Source organism: Manis javanica, chromosome 2 (genome assembly GCF_040802235.1).
Source record: "Manis javanica isolate MJ-LG chromosome 2, MJ_LKY, whole genome shotgun sequence".
Classification (NCBI taxonomy): domain Eukaryota; kingdom Metazoa; phylum Chordata; class Mammalia; order Pholidota; family Manidae; genus Manis; species Manis javanica.
Window position 1 is genome coordinate 108,050,272 of NC_133157.1, and position 24,476 is coordinate 108,074,747.

Genomic DNA, 24,476 nt, shown 5'->3' on the forward strand with positions numbered 1-24,476 from the left:
TCGATATGAGGCACGAATTCTATTTAAGGTTTGTAATTAGGAAGGAAGAAGAAAAGCTATAGATGTAGCATATGAAGGAAACTTGGGAGGATTGATTATTTCTTTGACATATCTTCTTGTATAGTACCTTAAGTATGTATAGGTTTTAAACTACTAACTAATTTGCACACACATATTAACATAATAGGAATACGGTGACATAAACAAAGCAAATCTATAATTACCAGCCATCTCCAGTGAAGCCAAGAAAACCATTTAGGCACCCTAGGCATTTGTGAAAATTTATCTATGATATGATGGATATTGTCCAACTGTACTTGAACCATCAGACAAATTAAAGCAGCCCATTTCTGGGATCTGTTCACATCCCATATGTTCTTTTAACCATAGATAGTCTATAGTCATGAGATTTTGGGGTGCTACAACTTGCACCCCTCCCAACTCCTGGTTGAGTTCCAACAGTACAGATCCAGTCAAATTCGTTGTCTCACTGTATGCACATGCCAGCCTAGACATCTCCCTCCTCCTTCTTATGGCAAGTCCAGGAGACGGTGGGCTGGATGCAGCCACAACCGCAGCATCGTCCGGATCCCTGTGGAGGCTTTTTGATGATCATCCCCCGGCACGAGTCCTCCAGAGAGTGCTGATGCCGGAAGCTCCTCCTCATATCGTATCTTAGTTCATTTTCTGGGTATCCAAGCTAGGCCTTGATCTTCTGCATAGAAACAAACAGACCCTTTGCCCACACTTTGACATGCCCTCTATACCACTGTGCAGAACTCATTGGAGGTCAGCACACAGTAACTGCTTTTTTTTTTTTTTTTTTAATTAAGAGAAAGGAATATTATCAGAAAAGAGTACCTCCATAGCTGATCATCTGACACCCTTTAAGTGATCAACATTAAGGATATTTAAAGCATGCGTTGATCTTTGATTTACCAATAGTTTTATCCTGTTAAGGAGTAATCCCCCTTTTCTTTCTTTCTTTCTTTTTTTTTTTTAAATTTTTAATCTACACTTACCTGAAGAATACTATGTTTACTATGCTCTCCCCTATATCAGGTCCCCCCTAACAACCACATTATGGTTACTGTCCATCAGCTTAGCAAAATGTGGTAGAGTCACTACTTGTCCTCTCTGTGTTGTGCAGCCCACCCTCCCCTTTCTCCCTCCCCCCCATGCATGCTAATCTTAATACCCTCCTTCTTCTTCCCCCCCCCTTATCCCTCCCTGCCCACCCATCCTCCCCAGTTTGGAACTTCAATTTTTGTCAAGCAGTTCATTTTATCTCCAACTCCCCAGCAAGCCTAGGATGATCCTGAGAAGCGATGTTTGCTGGCTGGAATGTGCACAGCACTGGGCTGAGTAGACCCCACCCACAGTGTCACCTCACTTGCCTAGAGACAGCCCAGGGTCCACAGCCAGCACAAGGGGTCACCCCAGGGTGACGCATGTGCTCAGGAGACTTGCAGGAAGGATGTTTGGGCCAGTCACAGATGCCCATGTGTGTGTGATTGTATTTATATGAAATGCCCACAGTAGGCAGATCTATAAGACATAAGTCAATTCGTGGTCCCTCAATGGGGATACTGCTGTTGGCACGGGTTTCTTTCTGCGGTCATGGAAGTCACTGCAGTGGTGGTTACTTTAACATTGTAAATGTACGAAAAACCTGTTAACTGTGCTCTTTAAACAGGTAAATTGTATGGCATGTGAATTACCATGTCAGTAAAGCTGTTAAAGGAAGAAAGTTTGGAGTTAAAGATTAGTTTATACTCAGTATGAGCCTTTTTTCCCCCCTCCACCATTGATTTGAGGTTGCCTGTTTCTGTATGGTAAGAAGTTACGATAATAGTATTTCTATTTAGAGCAAGTGAATTTAAGTACTTGTAATACCATCAAATGTGTAGAAGAAAGGGTAGCCAATGATACAGCATGTCTTTTTCAGTTTGTTTACTTTTTTTTTTAGATTTCTAATATTAGAAACCCCCCCTAAACTAATAGCAAATCATTGTCCATTTCCTAAGTCTCTGCAAACTTAGGACAGCAACAACTACTCATTACTGAACACTGATTAGTAGAGCAAAAAGGAAACCCAGAGATGGTTAAGTCCACCTTACTTTGCAGATACTCAGACAACAAGAGTAAGAGGTCGGGCGGGTGTTTATTTGGGGTCTCATTGCACTTGACTTCTGCCTCATTCTGTTTCTGCCATACATGCTGAGACCCAAAGCCATGAAAAGAAAGGTGGTAAAGAAAGGCCGTGTGAGTGTCGTGGGCAGTGGGGGTAACAAGACACGGTTCCCACATGTCTACTGTGTGTATGTTGTAAATGTTGAATTTAGTTTTCTAAGGTTCTGCATTGAATGGGATTATGGGTTTTGTGGTAGCCCACCGGGTTACATAGATGAGTTCCCAGGCTCAGTACCACGGTTTCTAGACCTCCATCTCTCTCCACAAGGCCTTGTTTCCAGCCCACACCTGCTCACCCTTAAGGTAACAGAGGCCTGCCTCTCAGGCTTCCCTGACGGTCCCTGTCTATGCCTTCAACCTTGTTGGCATCTTCAGTCAGCCTACTTTCCTGCTCCTTCCCAGGAAAGATCACTTGCCTCTCTGGACTGCTTCCCCTGTGCTTTCTGCTTCCTTTAGAGAATTGCCCCACCCTCTATCATCCCTTTCCCTTTTGGCTGGAGGATGGTGAGCAGGGGCCAAGTATAGAAGGGAGACCCTCATGGGTTAGGAATTTTCAACTTGAAACTTTTTTGTGAAATGTTTTCAATTCTCTTATTAAAATATAGGTGGTTATTACTGAGTGCTGTCAAAAATAACCTGTAAAAGTGTATGGCAAGTATGTGGCTCTCAATTTTCACTGGGTACAAACCAGAGGCTTGGCCAAAGTTGGAAAAAAAGGAATCAAGTACAAAGGGGAAGAACTTTTTAGCTTACCAACTTACAGAATAATTTGTTAATACTGATCTGCATCTCTAAATATCTTCTAAGGTGAAATTTGCTGTTTATAATAATAGGTACCATTTATTGAATGCTGCTATATTCCAGGCACTATTATAAAAACGTCCTATTATCCAACTCCCAAGCAAGTATCATCATCATTATCTTTCTACAAATGTAGAAATGAGATACAAAAAACTTAAATAACTTGCCCAAAGTCCCAGTGTCCTCTAAAGCTCCATGTTGGATGCCATGTTTCACTGTGTGTCTTCTGGCTTCAGCTTAGTATTATTTGGAATGAAAGACCATCAGGCCTCTGCTTATGGCAAAGTGAGCCTGAGAAAATACGAATAAACTAAATAAAATGTGAATGACCTAAACAGATGTTTTGATGTTCAGAGCCTTCTGGTAGGTATATACTTAGTGGGTTTATGGATGTATTCTCCTCTCATGGCTTCTGGACTTGGGTGGTGTAACTAGGACCTTTCAAAAGACCAGTGGAAGATTTCATGCACTGAATGCCCTGGATTGCCTTTCTATTGTTTTGTGACTTTGACCCCAAGTATCCACAGAACACTTGGTTTTGCACATTTGCACAGTTGAACTGAGAGGTTCAGAATCCCAGATTTTCAATTAAAAAAAATGTCCCTTGTTATGGAACACGTAACACATAAGTCTAAGCTTTGTCCACGACAAAGAATTTGTTCTCCAGTGAGAGTAGATCTCTCCAAAACTCTGGGTAGATTTATTGGGTAATTTTATCTGGTAGCTTTCTCAAAAGGACAAATAGGTAAAGGTTCCTGAGTGAAAATTTTACTTGAAAATGGGAATTATCTTGACAGTGATGACTAAACCAACTCTGAAGGTGTGGTTTTCGGGGCCTTTGTGTGGATCAGGTCTTCATCTCAGACTGGGTCTTTTAAGTTCGGTGATTAAGATAAGAAAGAATTTTTTTTAAATATGCCTTCAGCTAGACCTTTTTTCCAAATTCTGTCTTAACTCCATTTTCCTTTTGTTTTTTTCTTTCCAGTTTAGTATTGTGGAGAGTAACCCCAAACTCAGCAAGTGTAAAAGACTATGCCTTTCAGCCTTGGCATTCTTTGCCACAAAAGCCCATTTAATTTTAAGCTGGGAAAGGCAGAGAATGGGATAGTCTTCTCAAGAAAACCCAGTGATCAAAAGAGAATGAAAACCCCCTGCAATTCTCAGAACACATGAATTAATTAAAACAGACGTGCTTAACTGTGCCGTGTGGTCGGAAATGTGATGAAGTCTTAGGATTGACATTGTCGCCACGGTCCAGTGGGGAACCCTAAGTGCTAGGCATCTTTCTGCCCTGTCTTTGTATCACTCAAATGGTCTGACTCTCAGCCCAGGGCTCTACCACACAGTTTTCCTCTCCTACAGCCTAGCGCCTCAAACGCACATCCATCTCAGCTCCAGCCTCAAGAGAGGATGGCGCCTACTCTTACCCCCTCAGTTAAAGTGCAGTAATGGACAGTCCTCAAATGAGTCAAGATAGATTTGTACACATATGAAAAAAAGCATAAATTAAGGACTCTGGGCTGCATTAGCACAGAGGCTGTTAACTGGTGATTTATTTTTGCATGGCAAATTGAAGCTGTAAAGATGGGTTTGGGTTTGTGCCAGCTCATGCATGCTTTAAATTGGGCTGAGAAGGTGTCTGTCACCATGGAAAAATCTGTATCAGTGATCCCCTTGCAATGCCCACCAGACCCTTGAACCAAGGCAGGGAGGCAGCAATGGCGGGAGGGATGGAGGCTGACTGCTGTGGGCGAGGCCCCTGTGAGTCCCTCCAGACATTAAAGAACTGAAGCACACAAGTCATTTCTGCTCTGTGGGTCTCTGCTTTCTTCTTTAAAACTGAGTAGTTGGAAAATTAGATGGTTGGAAGATTTGATGGTTGATTGTGAGATTTATTTATTCATAGAGGGACCCTTTGGAGGCTCCTGAAGGTCAGTCCCAAGATGTGTTTCCCTTTGGAGGCTCCTGAAGGTCAGTCCCAAGATGTGTTTCTCTCAGGCCCTCCTCCTCTTGGCCTCCCAGATCTGTCTGAGCACCTGTATGGTACTCTGGTTCATTTTCCTCTGTGACAGCACGGCACACTGAGGAATGTCAGTATGCTGTTGGGCTAGACGGCAGGCTGTTTTTAGGCTGCTCAGTGACTACTTTCAGTACCGAGCCATGACCTGCTTCCCTTAGCAGTTTTCTGGTTCTTGCCTAAGTTTGCCTGCATACATCTGTAGTCTGCAAAGTGTTATTTTCATGCTGTGCTAGGAATTACTGTCATCTTCTCTTTAATATTGGCCCAGGTGTCCGAGATCATTTGGCCCCTGCTGCATTAATGGCTGTCCCCTCCTCTGACTGTACTGCTGGAGGGGGGCACACCGACGCACCTTCCGAGGCCTGACCCCAGCATTTCCTAGCGGGGTGTGCCGCCTCTTAGAGCAAATACACATTTAGAGTTATAAAAGGTTTCAGGGAGAGTTCTAACTCTGCTTACTCTCTCTCCTTATTCTCCATCACTTTACAGACCCAGAAACTTGAGGCCCAGAGAGGCTAAATGACATATACAAGGGTTGATGAGTGGCAGAGCATGTTTTAGATCCCGAACCAGCATGCTGCTATCACATGGTGCTGCCTTTACACACACACACACACACACACACACACACACACACACACACACACTTCCACCTTGTTTCAAAGGCTACAAAAGTCTTTGATTATGAAGTTCAGTAATGGCAAAAGTTTAGTCTTGTCTTTGTAAATTGTTCTTTTTGGTTACTTCAGAGGAAGCTTCAGGTAGGAGCCTTAGGCATATTACTCAACTCCATTGTACTGTTTCATTATTTTCAAGTGGAAAAATGCACCTGGCTTTTCCTGCCTCTCAGGACTGCTGTGAAAATAAATATGAAATAATGAGTTGGATTTTTCCAGGCCTCAAGATTGTCCCAAAGGATCGTGTTTTACATGTAAAATTGTGTTTACCTTCCTGATTTCCTGCTGATCTAAGGCTTTCAATAAATTTGATTCTTATTATTTTAATGTTATAGTAACCATAAAAGGTACATTCTAAATTTTGGCAAGGTGTCTGTCCCTAACTTCACTAAGTGTTTGCAAACTAAGAGCCTTAAAAAAAATGTCCCTACACACACTGGAAATAGATATTGTCAGGACTGCTCACGTCATCATTGAACAATTGAGTTGAGAAACAATCAAGATTAGAATTTATAAGGTGATTTATCCCAGGATTAAGACATGACCACTATCCTAAAGCAAAATCTGTAGGAAATTATTATCAATTTCTTTGAAAATAAAGGGAAAGGCAAAGAATTTGACAGGAGGTAGTGTCTGAGCTATGGAGTTAAACTGCATTATTTGACTGTGCATTTCTAGCCCTTTATAAACCTATTCGTTGCTTTATGCATAGTATTACTAAACATTTCTTTAATGAATTAATACAGTGAATGCAGTTAATTCTTGTTGTTTACTATAAAGTTTCCCATTTTAACCAAATCAGAGTTGGACAGAGGATAATGGAAAGGTGTCCATGCAGACAAGTGAGGAATCATGACACACTAAATGGACAAGGCCCCACACACTGCGCCAGACAGAGCACATCCGAGCCTCAGTTCAGTAGGCTCAGATCCTCACATGCGGTCTGCAGACCCGTTGTAGTAGGCAGCACCTGCCTCTTCAAGTGGCCCACCCACACCTGCAGGTGTCAAAATCTGCATTTTGACATGATCCTCAGGTGATTCAGTTGCTCATTAAAGTTTGAGAAATGCTGACTTTGTAGTTTTCAATTTTATTTTATCCCATTGGTCCAGGATGGAACGTTACTTTTATACCCAATATGCCTAATAAAGTGATCTATGAATATGATGTTGTAATTCTGGCCTTTGCTGAATACAGGTGTCTTTAATTATACCCACCTTCCCCCCAAGAAAAGAAAAATTTTTCATTTGGAATAACTTTTTCAAATTAATGTTTGGGAGGAAAAGGTGAGACTATTAGTCAATAGCAAGGATTGCTTTTTCTTTGCTAGTGTTTAAAACCCCAAAAGGGGGGTATTTGCTTTGGTTTTCTTTTTATTCTTCGTTGGAGGTAGTGAAAAGGAGTTTGCTTGTTTGTTTGTTTGTTTTTGAGAAGAAAAAAGAAATGTAATTGAGAATTGAACTCTTGCTAATATAGCCATTTTCATCCTGAAAATCATTTTTATCATTCTCAGTCTATCTAATGAATTTCAGTTGTCTTAAGAAGAATGTAACAGTGCCAAATCCAGCAACTTACAGTCAGTGGGAGTTACACTGATTTTTTCCCCTTCTCTCCAGTTTGTAATAAGCTAAGGAAAGCAAATTCAGTTAATTGGCAGTATTGGCTCTGCACTTGACAGGTGTGCCTGCTTGTATTCAGATCAAGATGTGCTGTCTGCACCATGCCGTGGTGCCAGGGCCGATCCTCTGCGGTGAGAATGCACTCACGGGCCACTCCCCTCACCACGCAGAGGACCTGCACAGCCACTGTGCCTACAGTATGGTCACACTTCACATGGCTGAGTCCTGTTGGAGTTCATCTAGAAAGGAAAGAAAAGATCAAGAGACTTGAATATACTAGACAGAAAGGGAATTCTCTCATTGAAAATCCATGAGGCAGGGATATCACCTGCCTCTCTAAAGACATCTGTGTCCCCTTACTAGACAGTGTTGGGTTCACTGGAGCCTTTAAATGCTTGCTTGTAGAGGAAGTTGAAAGGGAAAGTGTCCTCTTTGCCTTTGAAACCCTCAGACACAACCCAGTGGGGCCAGGCAGGGAAGACGTCAGTTAGCAGAGTGAAGACCAGACTTCCCAGAGCTCAGGGCTGGCTCATCTCAGTGTCTGTGTGACCAGCGTAAGATGGTTGGTGAGGAGGGAGGGCTTCCTCCAGGCACTAAGAAAATAGGGCATTCAAACAGAAGAGCCACATGTGGGGAACAGTAGACTGACCTAGCTAGGGTGTCAGTGGCATGGGCCGGGTGTTGGAATGAAATGGTGCTAGAAAAGCCCCTGCTCGGCACTGCCTGTCTGCCCTCCAGGAGAGCGGTCGTTCCCAAACATGGCTGAAGTGGGGTGGAGGATGAACTAAATCAGAATCTTCCGAGGAACTGTTTTAGAATACACCTGCCCATGCAGATCCCAAGACACACCGCAGACGGCATCATTTACTACTTGAGTAGTTTGCAGTTGGGAACTTGGGTTCTGAGCCAGCAACACTGTTCATGGAATTGTAGCTCTTGCCATTCCTAGCTGTGTGACCTTTGCCCAGTTATTAAACCTTTCTGGTCCTCATCTCCTCATCTGTCAAATGATGATGGTATTAATAATAGTAACTTCTGGGGCTTTTATCAGAACTGGAAGAAATACTGTGTGCCTCACGCTCGGCAGAGTGTAAGGAAACACTCAGTAAGTGTAAAATTTTCTTTGATGACTGGAACTTCACTTCATTCAGAAGATTTGTGTTCTTGTCCAACTCAGGCTTTAAGGACATTAGAATCACAGTGCATACCCAAGCTGTTTTAATTTCATTTGAAAGATTAATGATTTGAGTTACAATGAATATAAAATGTTCTCATCTGATTGACCAATATCTTACAAACACAAATGGTTTTGAAAACCTGTGATGACGACAAATTATCCAGAAATCACCAAGCCACATCTTTAACTGGTTCTCTTTCCTCCAACTGCCTTATCCCAACCGGAAGAATTCCCTGACAAGGAGTGCACCCGTCCCCAATGACTCCCAGGCTCGCAGCGGAGCGCGCTTCCACACTTCCTACGACAAAAGATACATCATCAAGACGATCACAAGTGAAGATGTAGCTGAAATGCACAACATCCTGAAGAAATACCACCAGGTAATTTCTCTCAGTCTCCACTTGAAACTCTGAGAAGGTTAACATTTGTGACAAATCATCAAGGCCAAAGATAAATATGTAGTTAGGAAATGATAAAAACACATTTGACCAAAAAAAAAGAGAACCCCTCTAGCTGGGTTTTTCTAAAGTTACTGCAGCAAGGTTACCAACAGTTAACATTTAGGAATGCTTATACTGTGAAGATCATTATTTATTTATATAACACCTTTCATCTAAATACTCTTCTGTATGATAATTTCAGTGGTTACCTTTCTGAATTTAAATCACTCAATTTAAGATTTGACAACATTTCAGGTTTTTGCCCATGCCACAAGTTTGGTATTGATCTCTGAGTATTTATCTGTTTACATTTCCAGCGCCTATCCTGCTTTCTCTGGTCTCCTCCTGTCCTGGCCCACCCCCCTACTCACATTCCACTGCTGAGAAAATTCTCTGTTTTTAGGGAATGGATATTTGTGTACTCTCTGCTTTATGCCTGGGCTCTTTAAAAAGGATTCTCAAATGGTCGAAACAATTGTATTATTAAATATCAGCCTCTCAAAAGTGACTAATTTGAAGGCAGCTCTCCTTTAGATTTGTGAGCTCTGAGATGTCTGTTGAAAAGTCAGCTTCCCTACTTTTTGGTCACGCTTTATGCTCTAACATCATGGATTATTTCTTGGCAGTTACTTATTCTTTCAATCTTTGTAAATGTGATTAGTTGCATTTTGCTTGCAGTGAAGTATATAAAAAATCTTGGTGCTATATTCTGTTTCTGGGACTGCTCCTGATTTGTTTTCTAAAAACGTTAGCCTTTAAATTCATTCAACATCTAATAAATCTTTTATACCATCTATTCTTTTTAAAATTTGTTCTACAGTGCTTGTGCTATTGCCCTATTACAAAGGACATTTTAAAGTGCCAGAATAGGTCCCTGATAGTGAAAACCCATTAAGGCATGGTTTCTGATGGACTAAATTACAGGATGCAGCTTTTAACTGTGCACCTTTTAAACTGTCTACTGTTGCATTTTTTCCCCTCTGGAACTTATTGCTATACTTAATCATTCTTTTTATTCTTTCTTTAAATGGTCTCAGAACATTCAGAGGAAAGTAATACCTCAATGGCTGATGAAAACATGTTATGTTTTGATACATGGCTATGATACCATTCTAATAAAATGTGACACCCATTTCAGATATCAACTTCTTGATGACAATTTTGAGTTCAGAATTTTTAAACTTAATAGGTATCACAGTTTAAACTTTTCTCTGGGGTAGTTATTGTAACCTAGCCTGCAGAGTTGACATATCATCAATATTACATAAAGTATATTGGGGATCAAAATAAGTATACTGACATTGCTGCATGGGCTTTCATGGTGGTAAAGATTTCCTTTCATTCCACTCGTACAAAATAGTTATTTTATTTGTTCTTTATCCAGAGAAGTCTCATTTATCCAACATCTATATTTCTTTTTCTTCTTAGAAATAGTATTTTAAATATAATTTAAAGGGTCTTAATAATTGAGAATTGGCATTATTAATACAATTTATTTAAAAGACACCGAGTTGAAATACAGGAGACAGCTTAGCTGTTATCAACTGATTAGTAGGCAATCTCTGAACCTCAGTTTTCTTTACATTTCATTCATTCATTCATTTGTTCATTTATTTATTCTTCACCTAATTCAAAGAATATAACTGGCCTCCAAGAAAGCTTGAAATATAAGACAGACTAAGTGGAAAATAAAGGGAAGATAGAAAAGGGAAGGAAAGGGTGAAGACACAAGATGGAATCTGGAGTGAGCCTAAAACTTCATGCTTGCTACATTGAGCGCCACTAATTTGATCCTAGCTTTCTAGCAGCCAAAATGAAAAGGGAAATTGGAGTTAGTCCACTGTACCTGAAGATAACAAATGAACCAGTTGTTCAGGAGGAGTATAACAGTTCACAGTGCTCAGATCAGACAGGGTTGTCTCTAAGGAGAGCACACATGAAATGATAAACATCACCCTTGCAGCCAACAAAAACAATTTCATAGAACTTGAAAAGAAAATCGTCAGTATAAGCTGCTGAAGCCTTTCTACCATGTAATTTATATTTAGTCCACACGAATGTGCAGAGGGAAGGTGCAGTGCACACAGGCTCCCCAGTGCTGTGCCCGCTGGCTTCCTCCAGGCAGGATTTGAATGTTCTTCAAGCTGCTCTTCTTATAGGTCACTTTCAATAAAGGCATTGATGAATATTACATGATGTGGAGCTCAGCCTTGTACATCCTCAGCTGTAGCTATTCCACATGATCAGATGTGGGCCTCACCATCCATAATCCAGAAGAGGTCCTCCCAAGCTTTCCTCTCTTCTCTACTCAGTGATGGCCCTCACAGGCACTTGAGATGGATGTCAGACCTTTGCTGTCTACTTTAAGGAGGCCTAGACTGCTTTTAGGATTTATGTTTAGTCTTGCACATTTCTGTCTCCTGCTTCAGTGTGACTGTCAACTCTTCTTTCTTGCTCTTTGTTGCTTTTACCTCTTCATTGCCTGTGCTTCCGAACTGCCCAGTCTGGACAAAGCATGAGACATGGTCACATCATCTCTGACTGGCTTTCACAGAGGGCATCTCCTGTGGAGTGAGGTGGATGGGCTTCCTGACAGCTTTGGCTACTCAGGGGCCCTTTGACTTCTCAGTTTTCCTCTCCTTTCTTTCATCATTTGTTGTTGTTTTAATGAAGTGTATCCAGAGTTGCAGCTATAGTCTGGCAGGTTAGTCACCACAAAGCCAAGCTCTGGAGAAGTGAAGTACTGCTGAATATTTGAATAAATTCTTCCTGGAATTGACTTCTGATGAGCTGACCTGAGCAGCAGTGCAGTGTGGTAGGTGGTTTAGAGCTTGGACTCCGGAGCTGGCTGTTGCCTTCAGATCTCAGCTCTGTCCTTGACCAGCTGCTAGACTCTCTACACCTGCTTCTCCATCCATAGAATTGGGATAATCCTAAGCCATTCATTCAATGATGTGCTGATTAGGGAAACTGATATTTATAACCTGCTCAGAACAGTGCCTAAGTACATAATAAGTATTATGTAAATAATATTTGAATAAGACACTTCAGTATCATTCTTATGCTCCATTTCCTACATCCCAGTGTTGAAATCTTTAACTCTTTCACTCCAGTAAGGGCCTGGTTTCTGGTAGAGCATGGTATTCTTGCAGAATTAAGAAGACTAAAACCATAAGGAGTTAGAGTTTTCCCCCAAGCTCCAACATCTTGCCTTAATCTTTATTTGCTGCCCAGATTCTACCCAGATTTCCACTCTGTGCTAAGAAAGGACACATCAGCTCCTGGACCAATGGAAAATTTACATTAACCAGGGCAAGCTTTTATAAGTCTCTTATCCTTTATTTGGTTTTCTCTTTCTTATAGTTGGGAAATAATGTTTTGGTGTAAATACCGTTTCCTTCAAATTTCTGTCAGGCTAGAACAAACTCAGATCTTATAAATAATGAGTATTAACTGATTAGCTAAACAATGTCAGTAGAGCATTCAAAACTAGGGTTGGATAGAGGGAGAAGTCAAACTGCCAGGCAGGCCCACCCAGCCCAGCCAGTGGGGGACACTCTGCTGTCCTCCTCTCAGAAGCTCCCTTGTTGGGCCAAAGTGACGGGAAGGAAGAGCCAGAAGGAGCTGCTGACTGAATGTTGTTAACCCCGCTCCACAGCTGGGCAGCAAGGCTGTCCCAGAAGGGAATCTGAGCAGCGTGTCTCCACACAGCCCCAGCCGCCTCCCCTCATGTCCGATAGTCTGGTGAGTCACTGCTTATTCCTAGTCTTTGGAAGGCCTAAGAGCCCAGCTTAGGGAAGATGTTTTCCAGAGAGTTTTGTCTCTGCCAAAGAAGACTAACAGGGAGCACAGCATGTTTCTGTTGGACTCAGGCGCCTCCCGGCTTCTCTGCTCCCCTGCCCAGCTCCACTGGCCCCTCACCTGCTCCTGGCCTGGCTCCCAGCACACCTGCTTCAATATTTGGCCTCCCAGCTCCCATCATGGGTGTGGTGTGGAACCCGCCTTTAGGATACCAGCTACGCTGCCTGAAGGTGTGGGGTGTGGTTCGCACAGAGGCCCCAGACCTCCCAGAGCTCCTCAGGGCCACATCAGAGCAGCCATTCTGCTTTTTAATTGTAGTTAGTGAATAAATGCCATCTGTACTTATAAAAGTATACAAGGCCATTTCATCTTTAATAATGATGTTATATATGGATCTTTATTACAGAGCAACAAACAGAATTTTCATTCCAGTATTTCTACATTATCTCAATATTAATACTAAGGATGTTTGTAAACACTATAAAGAAATGTTTGTTCCTTTTAAGCCTGATTTTATTAAGTTTAAGAAAAGCAGTAAAGTTTGTGTGTGTGTGATATACATACACACACACACGCACACACACACATATATTCGCTTAAATGATGTCATCCATACATTCTTTTTTGGCTTCAAAACTATTTAAAACCAAAATAAATTATATTAACTAACATGTAGACTGTTTTCCAAAAACATCAATTCAAGTTTAGATTTTTTGTTTATTAATCACTTTAAAACAAAGCAACCCTTAATTTAAGGCTTTCTCCTTTCTTTTCTCTTCTTTTCTTCCATGTAACGTATGTTACTGGAGTAATCTATAAATATAGCCAGAGGCACAACAATGATTACAGATGATTTAACCTTTCAAAAATATTAAATGAAACAAGACTTTATACTGAAGTATTAATCTGATTCTGTATTAAATTGTCACTTCAAGCTTCTAAAAAAAATGAGTAAAACATGATAATAACAGCAATTTCCAAAAGCCAGAGTCCAGGTTCAAACTACCATGCGGAGATATAAATATTTATCCGATGTAGTGCATCACTGAGAATCCTCTCTGCTGAAACCTTCAGTCAGCTGTGACTCTTTTAGTGGCATTTTATTTTGCATGAGCAGAGCAACAAATTGGGGATTCATAATACTTGTTATTCTTTTCGAGCACCTAAGAGCAAAGGAAATAGATCTTGTGGCTGTTTTATTTTGTTTTTAAAATTTTGATTGCACCATATCAATCTCTCATTTTATTGTGGTTCTAATAAGCCCAGGGTTATACAGGAAAAAGGGAGACTTCTAAGGGAGATGATGAAGAGGTCAAATTTGGTTTTATTGATGACGCCATGAAATCATTTACAAGCTGATTTTTTAAAACAAACTGTTTGTGTTGGAAATGCAAGTTAAAGACAAAACATTGCCAGCAAATACAAGTTTCTGATGATGCTCTCAAAAAAACCAGACACCACTGCATGGTAAACAACAGTACAAGGTGAAAAAACACAAAAGTGAAAAATACTTAATAAAAACAATGTTCTTAAGTGCAAACAGAGGTAATGCATAGAGTTTAACGCTGAGTATATGGACACCAACCCAAAGAATAATTGTGATTATTTTAGCTCTGTGTAGTAAGCACAATAAGAATTGAAGATGATCAAGTTCACTTCTTAAAAATTTGGGAGTAAATATTCAGTACCTACTCAGATGAGAGAGCTCAGTGTCATTTTGGAACTGAAGACATTGAAAATGGCCACTCCTGGTGTCAGACCAAGCTTCTCTGATGGGAGAGAAAGGGCTGGCTCAGGTAACCAAGAGAGTCCAGCCGGTGGGCATTGCAGGCTCAGCCGCCGGCACTGTGGTGCAGGCAGGAGTGTCTCTGGGAAAGGGCACTGAGGAGTGACCCAAAGGAATACTCTTCAGGGCAGTGCATACATGGCCCATGCTTTCGTAAATCGTCTCTCTTGTCCGGTGTGTGCTCTGAATCTCTGATCCACACACAGATGGCCAGTGTCTCCAAGTGTTTGGTCCGTTGTGGCCTTTCTCCCTTGGGACCTCAGTGTGTCAGAGGACAGAAGTCTACCGACTCACCTGGCTTTTCAAAAAGCGTGTCTACCAGGCTGCACAGGGCACTATACCTGCTGAGCCGTGGAGATACTAATACGGCAGGGAGGGAGCCCCCTTGTCCAGTATGTCCTCTTCCAGTGGGGCAGGACTGCCTTGTGGCCACATACACAGATATACCCAAATGCAGCATTACTCCTTTTTTGGAAAGTCTGTGTTCTATGGAGATTCTTTGAAATTGGAAGTTCCCATCATGCACTGAGAACAGAACCCATTTCTCAGAGAGCACTTTAGGAATACACTGGGTACTCTTGGAAGTCCCCCTCCTCTGCCCCTTCCTTCCTTCCTTTCCCACCTATGCCCCAGTATCTGGGTTTTGTCTTACTGCTGATTGAGTCATCAGCAGGCCCTCCAGTCCCAGTTCCCTGGTCTTTACATTCTAAACAAAAACCCTGTGTGCTAAGTACTATCATTACCTCCTTTCCCCAAATGCAGAGATGGTGAATAATTCACCTGAGGTCATGCAGCTAGTGAGTGTAGGCTGGACCAGGAGGACTGCAGACAGCATGCTGTGGCTGAGTCCTGCTAAGAGGCCAGCTAAAGCTGTGGCTGTGAATCTCCAGGGTCCTGGATATGGGATTACCTCCAGCAGTGGGGGTATAGGGAATCCTCATAGATGTGCCCACAGTGTTAGAGTTCAGGCACAGCAATTCCTGGGTCAGGTGGTGAAGAATCTGAGAGGATTAGCATTCAGGCCTCTCTGGGTAACTCCCACCTGAAGTGACACATAGTGCTAGAGTATGGGCCGCCCCCCCCAAACCCTGGAGTTCAGAGACCCAGTGAGATGTTTCTGGAGAGACGTGAAACCATGTGCTTTTTTCCAGGTGCCCTTACCCAGAAATTCAGTTAATGGGTAGGATTTTCTGTTCTGCAGTTTTAACCCATGAATGCTTTCTAAACCTTTGGCACCAACTGCTGCTTGTCAAAACTGGAATCTAAAATGATAGACTTCACTATGGTTTGTGGGTTTGTGTGTATTTGTGCACTCAGGAGTTTTAAGTTTATTAAATCTATATTTTTCAAGGTCTTCATCAAAAGAAGCCTCACAGGTGGGCCATGCCTTTGAGAACAAGTGCATGTAGAAACTTGCTGATGAAGTAGATCAAATTTGATGTATTTTTAAATATATAGTAATGTATTAATCTTAAAGAAAGGTAGAGTTGCTGTAGAATGTAATCTGTATGGGTGTTTTTCCCTGGAGGTAAAAGAAAACCTTGTCAGTGATTTCCTGTATAGTATTCGAAAGGTTTCTTTAACACATTCATCAACATGAATAATGGTTAGCATCTGCTCTGTTCTGTGGCTCCGTATGGAGATTTTGATCAAAGAGACTTCTACTGGCAAAAGTTTTAAAAGATGGAGCATGATGAGAATAATCTGAGCAGAAAAGGACAAAGTGGGGTTGAGCAGCCAAACTGAAACTGGTGTTTGTCCCTCAGGACAGGGTACATGTCCTGTGGGCCTCCAAGATACCTCTGCAGAGCCTGACTCAGAGTAGATGCCAGGGCATGTCTTTGAGTCCCTTTGGAGCACAAAGCACACAGTTATCACAGTAAAGTTTCTTATCAGAGTTTTGAGTGAATATAATTGCTGTTGCTATTATTGTCCCTTGCAAAAGGGTGAAGAGTATAGCACACAGTACAGGCATACTTTGCCTTATTGTGCTTTGCTTTATTGCCCTGCACAGATAACTGCATGTTTTAGAAATTGAAGGTTTGTGGCCACCTGGGTCAAGCAAGTCTTTATTGGTGCCATTTTTCCAACAGTCTTTGCTCAGTTCCTGTCTCTATGTCATAATTTGGTAATTTTATAGCATTTCAAACTTTTCCATTATTATTATTACATTTGTTAGGGTGATCTGCAAGCAACAACCTTTGATGTTACTATAGCAATTGTTTTGGGGCACTATGAACACCACCTATATGATGGTGAACTTTATCAGTAAAGGCAGTGTGTGTTTCTAGTGTGCTGCTGACTGGCTGCTCCCAATCCGTCTCCCTTTCCTGGGCCTCCCTATTCCCTGAGACACAGAAATGTTGAAATTAGGCCAATTATTAACCCTACAGTGGCTTCTGAGTGTTCAAAGGGAAGGAAGAATCACACCTCTCACTTTAGTCAAAAGCTAGAGATGACTAAGCTCAGTGAGGACGGCACGCTGAAAGCATAGGTGGGCAGAGAGCTAGGCCTCATACACCAAAAAACTAGGCTGGGAATACAAAGGAAAACTGTTTAAAGGAAATTTATAATGTTACTCCAATGAGTATGTGAATGACAAGAAAGTAAAACAGCCTTATTGCTGATATGGACAAAAATTTTAATCATCTGGATAGAACACTAAACCAGCCACAACATTGCCTTAAGCCAAAACCTAATCCAGAGCAAGGCCCTAACTCTCTTCAATTCTGTGAAGGCTGAGAGAGGTAGGGAGGCTACAGAAGAAAAGTTGGAAGCTAGCAGAGGTCAGTTCATGAGGTTTAAGGAAGGAAGCCACCTCCATAGCATAAAGTGCAAAGTGAAACAGCAAGTGCTGACATAGAAGCTACAGCACGTTATCCAGAAGGTCCAGCTCAGAGAATTCATGAAAGTGGCTGCACCAGCACATTTCAGTGCAGATGAACCAGCCTTCCATTGGAAGAAGATGCCATGTAGGCATATTTGATAGCTAGAGAAGAGAAGTCAATGCCTGGCTTCAAAGCACACTGACTCTTTTGTTAGAGGCTAATATAGCTGGTGACTTTAAGCTGAAGCTAGTGCTCATTCACCATTTTGAAAAGCCTAGGATCCTTACTTAGAGTTATGCTAAATCTATAGCTGCCATAGATAGTGATTCCTCAGATAGATCTCAGCAAAGTACATTGAAAACCCCCAGAAAGAATTCAACATTCCAGGTGCCATTAAGAACATTCGAACATGGGAAGAGGTCAAAATATCAACATTAACAGGAGTTTGAAAGAAGGGGGTTCCAGCCCTCATGGACTCTGAGAGGTTCAAGACTTGAGTGGAGGAAGTAACTGCAGACGTGGTGGAAACAGCAAGAGAACTGGAATTAGAAATGGAGCCTGAAGATGTGACTGAATTGCTGCAAGCTACTGATAATACTTTATGGATAAGGAGTTGGATGAGCAAAATGTGGTTTCTTGAAATCGAATCTACTCCTGGTGAAGTTGCTGTGAAGATTATATTGAAATGACAACTGGTGCTTCAGGGATTTTGGGTTGTACTAGGTTCTTTTAGCATTCATATTCTGAATGATTACTATTAAATAATAACTTTGTGTCAGCAGTACCTCTAGTGCCCAGAAGCTCTACTCTCTGAAGCCCTCCATCCCGTGGAGTGATGGCAGGGGTTGCATGTGTGCAGCTCAAGTGCCTGCCAGAAGGAAAGGGCACTCTTTCCTGCTTCCCAGCTGTAGTGCCTGCCTCCACGCCACGGCCAGTGGGCCAAGCGCACTGGGAGGGGCCTCTGTGCTTTGTACTTGTAGCTGCCTTAGGCGGGGCCATCCTCTTGCTGGCCTGGCACAATGGCTGTGGCAGCAGGTTTGCAAACTAGTTCTGGTCAGGAGGAAGGAACAGCAGGCTGCGTATCGCAGTGGGGGGCCTCAGCGCTGAGTTGCCAGCCAGGGGAGCGGAGCACATAAAGCTCCTGAAAACTCCCAATCTCAGTCTCTCTGAGTATTCCACCTGTCTTTGCCTTCCAACCCTTCTAATCTCTGTAGCACCATGTAATGTGGGTTCATGTTCCCAGAGTAGATCTCCAGGGGTGGGTATTTAGCACTCCTGGGGCTTCTACTCCCTCCGCACTCCATTTCTCTTCCTCCCACCAGTGAGCTGGGGTGCGGGGAGGGCTTGGGTCCTGCCAGATCGTGGCTTTGCTATTTTACCCTTTTTCATGAGGTCTTCTCTCTTCCCCAGGTGTAGGCCAGCTGTTGCAATCTTCTTTCTGGTCGCTCTTTCAGGATTAGTTGTATTTGCTGTATTTTCATGTTATATGTAGTTTGGGGAAGAGGTTTCTGCCTCACTTCTCATGCCACCATCTTGTTTAATCTAAGCATAACTTTTATATACACTTGGAAACCAAAAAACTATCTCACTCTGATATTTGCTTTATTGTGGTGGTCTGAAACCAAACTCACACAGTATCTCTAAGGTGTGCCTATACATGGGCATCATCTGAAGTATTTTGAAATACTATTATCTGTAATTCTCATAATAACCTTCCTTTATGGTAGGAATTTGGTGCTCATCTTCCAGAAAATGAAACTAAAATGAGAATGGTTCAGTAAGTTGCCCAAGATCCCACAGCTGGTTAGCAGAGGTGCCAGGATGTATATGCACACATCTTTCTTGCTCACAGTGCTATTATGTTCTTTGTTCTGTGCTCATGCAGTGTGGATCCCTATAGTCTTCATATGCCTAAGACTATCCAGCCATCCTTCTTCAGAGGCAAGGGAGAGCAACCCTTTTTATTTCATTAGGTCAGATGTGAAGATCTTTTCATTGAATATTTTTTACTTTTTTTTCTCCTACGCAGTATGTAGTGGAATGTCATGGGATCACCCTTCTTCCCCAATTCTTGGGCATGTACCGGCTTAATGTTGATGGAGTTGAAATATATGTGATTGTTACAAGAAATGTGTTCAGCCACCGCTTATCTGTATATAGGAAATACGACTTAAAGGTGAGATTAATTTTAAATACTTAAGCTTCCTCATCCACATTATAAATGTTATAGTTGATCATGCTAAATGCTTGGGAGGTGTTCAGAGCATAAAGCCACCAAGCCATTAGCAGTGCACTTACTTATTTTAAGCAAGGCTCTCTTGCTGGCTTTACCTTATTCATATTAGAGGTGTCATGACTAATTTATTCAACAGGTATTTATTAATGTCAGCTATGTACCAGAGAAAGTTTTTAGACACTGGGAGTAATGTGATAAACTGACAGACCAAACTTACTTTCAGGAGCTGATATTTTGGTGGGTAAAGACAGATAGTTAAAGTAGTAAATAAATCATATAGTATATTAGGAAGTATAAGTGCTATGGATAGAAATAAAGATGGGAAAGAATGGGAAAGAATACAGTTTTACAGTTTTACATAGGATATCAGGGAAAGTTTCACTGAGGAGATGACATTGATGAAGACTTGAAGGAGGTCGGGGAATGAGCTGGCATTCCTGGCAGAGGGAACAGACCCTGAGAGATCATTTGAAAGACAGTGGGTGAGAGGTGGCCACTGGAAATCAAGAGTGGAGTGAGGTGATCCTACTTCTATGATCACTGATTTAGAGGGAGAATGTCCATGTTAGGAAGTGGCAGACTGGGACCTGCCTCCATGGCAAATCCAATTTTATCCTTTTCGTAAATAAAGTTTTATTGGCACACCACTGTTCCTGTTGTTTCTGTACCATGTGCAGTTGCTTTTGCACTATAATGTCAGTCGAGTGAACCACATAGACTGTTTGGACCACAAAGCCTAAAAATTTACCAACTGACCCTTTTCAGGAAAAGGATCTGAAAAATGTTCCTTTGTTCTTCATCAGTGGATCTCAGATTTTTTGATCTTAGACTCATTCACACTCTCACAAAGAGGACCAAGAGCTTTTGCTTATGTAGATTATGATTACTGAATTTACAATGTTAGACATTAAAATGAGAAATTTTTTAATGTTTATTTAATTCATTAAAAATAGTAAAACCATCACATGTTGGTATATATTTATAAAAAATAACTGTCTACAAAATCAAAAAAGGTAGTGAACTAGGTGGCATTTTTTTATAATTTTGCAAATCTGCTTAATGTCTGAATTAATGTGAGACCATTGGGATGTCCTATCTGATTCTGCTGTTTGTCTGTTGAGATGTTATTTGACTAAAGTGTATGAAGAAAATCGGACTTCACACAAATATGTAGTTGGGAAAGGGGGAGGGTGTTTTAATAACTTTTTCAGAAATGTGTGGATATTCTTCTTTGATACTACACCAAAACCCGATAGGTGGTAATTTCTCAAAGCTTAGCTAGAGTGTGGAATCTGAAATCATATCAGTAAACTTTTTGGGTTCTTTTATTAAAATCCATTGTTCTGTCTCTGTGCACTGGTCTGAACACATCATGCTTTGGCCGTTTGGGAGGAGTGTTCACTGAGTTGCTGCTCTTATAAATATTGACACATTTCATTGCACAATATTAAGAAGTTACATTAATATTACCACCAGTCTCATCAGAAAAGCCATCAAGTATTGAGAAGCTGCCAAGCTCAGTGTAGTGAATACAAGTTTTCAAAAATTCTAATTTCTACTTGGAAGCTCAAATTTTACCATTGGCAACAAGTCCTGTCAGTTTTTTTCCCTGAAGTGACAGCCCCCAGTGCCCCCAGCACACACACTGACAGCAGCCACCACGTTCATCTTCTAACAGACACCTGCCAAATGCCCAGATCTGAATTCACATAGATTGCCAGTTCTTTCAAAAAGGAAAAAAAAGGGGACTAGTTTAGCTCATAACTCAAAGCATTACAAAAATGACTGTTCTTAAACCATCCCTTCTCTATAAACAGAAGTGTTGTATGCATAGTTCCACATAAAATATTGAAAAGAAGTGTGTGCCATGACCAAGATTCAATAAAAGTAATTTCATTGCTTCATCAAGGACATGTATATTTTTTTTCCTGTTTTATGACAAACTCTACTAGTACCATTTGGTGTTGCTCCTGGGATTATGCTAAGCTGCCAACATTTTTTACCCAACATCGTTTTTGCCATATCCATGCAAATATCAAGACAGCGTAAAAAGCAAATAAATAATAGCTCAGTACTATTGTAAAGATAGTTTTGACCTTGCAGACCCCAGAAGGGACCTTGGGGCCCCAGGTTACCAACCATGCTTTGAGAACTGCTCGTCTAAGGGAGGAGGAATGGTCTAGGCTTAGCTCCTGTCCTCTGGAGTTCAGATGAACTATTAAACTTCCCAAATACAGCTGACCCCTGAAAAACATAAGGGTTAAAGGTACCAGATCCCCTACACACAAAAAAAAAATCTTAAACTTTTGACTCCCTAAAAACTTCACTGATAACTTACTGTTGACTGGAAGCCTTACTGATAATACAATCAATTCACACATATTTTATATATGTATTATATACTGTATTCTTACAATAAAGTAAGCTAGAGAAAAGAATGTTTTTTTCAAATTATCAAATCTCTAGAAACTTTTCCAGTACATTTACTGAAAAAAAAAAAATAGGTGGACCCCCACAGTTCAAACCCATGTTGTTGAAGAGTTGGCAGTACAGCCTTGCCCTGTCCTGCTTCCAACTCATAGCCATTTTTTTCCCTGCAGTTGCCCCTGCTGGAAATCCAGCCCCTTTACAGGGCTCTTGGGCTCCATCTCTGCCAAGAAGCCTTTCCAGTGCTACTTAGCATACCCTGTGGAATATCACAGGGCTCTTCCCTGGTCTGACTGTCCCACGTCAGAAGCCAGAGTGACCTCTGAAGCTGCATGTCCTGGTGTATCACTTGTTAGCTGTGTGCAAGTTGCTGAACCTTTATGAGACCCAGTTTCTTCACCTGTGAGACAGGGTTATTTTACCTACAATTGCTGGATTGTTGTGAGGATTGAATGAGATAACATATGTCATGTCCAGCATAATGCACAGAGTAAGGGAATAAACCAATGAAGTTTGGTTGTCTCACCCATTCCATCAGTGAGTAAGTAAGAATCTGAAAGGCAAGTGTCTCGCCCTCCCTATTTTTTATCCCCCTGACATGCCTAATGTAGTGCTTCATTCAGGTGGGCACCTAGTAGACTGACCTTGATGGAAATTATAGACTGGATATTATGATTTTAATTTGCCTTGGGCTTCATAATTTCATCTCCCTTTTTTAGCTCATAGAATAAATAAATTCATTTCGTGACAATACTTTGCATCATGACGAAACCAGGACATCTGGCATCATGTCATGACTCAAAGTCTTGGCCTTGACTTATAAACCTTACTTTTCTATTTTTGTTTTATTCTGAATTAATTTAAGCTTGGATGAGATTTTTCTAGCTAATGACCTTCATTTACGTATAGATGAAGCTTCTCTCCTAGGGAGAATCAGAAGCAGGGCAAATGATATTATAGGAGGGAAAACCCACAGACCAAAAACTTGGTTAAAGATGCAAAGTGGAATAAATAGTTTCTTACTCTGCCCAGCAGCATGGGCAATGCTGACATGTTACAAATACCACCCCCCACCTTTTTTTTTTTTTTAATTTAGGAACATATTTTATAGAGATCAGTGTCTAAAGACAGGTATTTGTGGTCCATAGTCAAGAATCCCTAAAGGAAGGAAAATAGACCATTGCAAGTGATAGCTGCTGGGCTCAATGTGCAGAGGGTACGTGCTGTGGTGCTGGACCCATGACCACAGGTTTTCCTTTGTGAACAGTCTCATCTTCATTTAGTGGATCACCTCCATGTTCTCTGACACATCCCCAAGAAAGGTTGAGCATTTTCCCTGGGCTGGCAGCAGGGCCTCTTGAATCTAGACCTGGGAATGCTGAGCACCAGGCAGATAAGATTTGAGTGGAGGAAACTCTAGCCTGATGTGGCTCCTTCCCCAAGGAGATGTGGCATCTCCTCGTCTTAGTCTCCTCTGTGAGTTACAGGCTACACACATCCTGATCAATGCCTGAGCTGCTTGAATGAAAGATGGTCATAGAGTAAGAATTTTGATTTATTTAAGAAAAGACTATCTAGAAGCTACTTTAACTTTTCCTGAGTCACATATAAGCGCTCTTAATGATTGGCTAATGCTAGTATTCCAGGGCAATAAATATCTATTAAGAGGTGGTCAGGTAAACACATGGCTCCACTGACCCAGTCGTGGTCTGGCTGTCCATTGCGAGAGAGGATGGGAGAGCAGTGGATTGGTCGTGGCCTTTGTCCAGCCATTTATTCAGCCAGTGCTGAGCAGCGCTGTGTGAGACACTGGTGGTCACTGAGGAGCACAAAGAGTAAGTAGTCATTGTATTGATATAGTTCAGAATCACTAGCCATTTGTTTCTCAACTTTTCTTTTGCATTAAAATCTTCTGCAAACAAAGGAAGGTTTCTTTTCTTGAACTCTACCCTAAGGCCCCCCTGTTGGCATTCGAGGGGGACTTGGGTCATCTCAGACAACCCCAGGGCTCTGAATTTTGAAACCCAGTGCGGTAGAGTGGAAATGGCTGAGATCAAGAACTGTGTTTTCTTCCACATTACACCCCTGTTCTCAGCCTAGGGCCTGGGGAAAGGGATGCAAATATATGCGTGCTTGCCTGCAAGCTCTCCAAAGTGAAGGGACAAAGCACCTACAGGGTCTTAGTCAGTGAGGGAAACATATTCCCCATACTCTCAGATGTGAAGAAGGCAGTCTGAGCTAGGACATGTCCACATCTGGAAGACGTAATGTGGGAAAAGAGGCATTTAGTGTCCCAGCGGCCAGCTGAGGACCCACTTCACCTTTGAAGATCATGTGACCAACCATTCCTGGCAGTTGAGGCAGGAAGGGGAGCATGGTTTTGATCCTGAGTTTTAGTAAGTCATCATTCAAGGGATGATAGTTTTTCAAATTCCCAGTGGCAGGACAAGAACCAGGGAAAAGACGGCAGA

At 41.7% G+C, this 24,476-nt stretch overlaps 1 protein-coding gene across 2 annotated transcripts in view; it reads left to right on the plus strand.

Annotated features, from left to right (window-relative positions):
• The window catches only part of PIP4K2A (phosphatidylinositol-5-phosphate 4-kinase type 2 alpha), a 171,398-nt gene that overhangs the window by 121,227 nt on the left and 25,695 nt on the right, over positions 1–24,476 (plus strand). Inside the window, exons 4-5 of one of the 2 annotated variants that reach the window (XM_017659292.3) lie at positions 8,715–8,867; positions 19,372–19,518. In XM_017659292.3, the coding sequence (XP_017514781.1) occupies positions 8,715–8,867; positions 19,372–19,518 (300 nt within the window). The remainder of the gene's footprint in view (positions 1–8,714; positions 8,868–19,371; positions 19,519–24,476) is intronic. The other variant, XM_073229102.1, reaches the window with a different exon arrangement.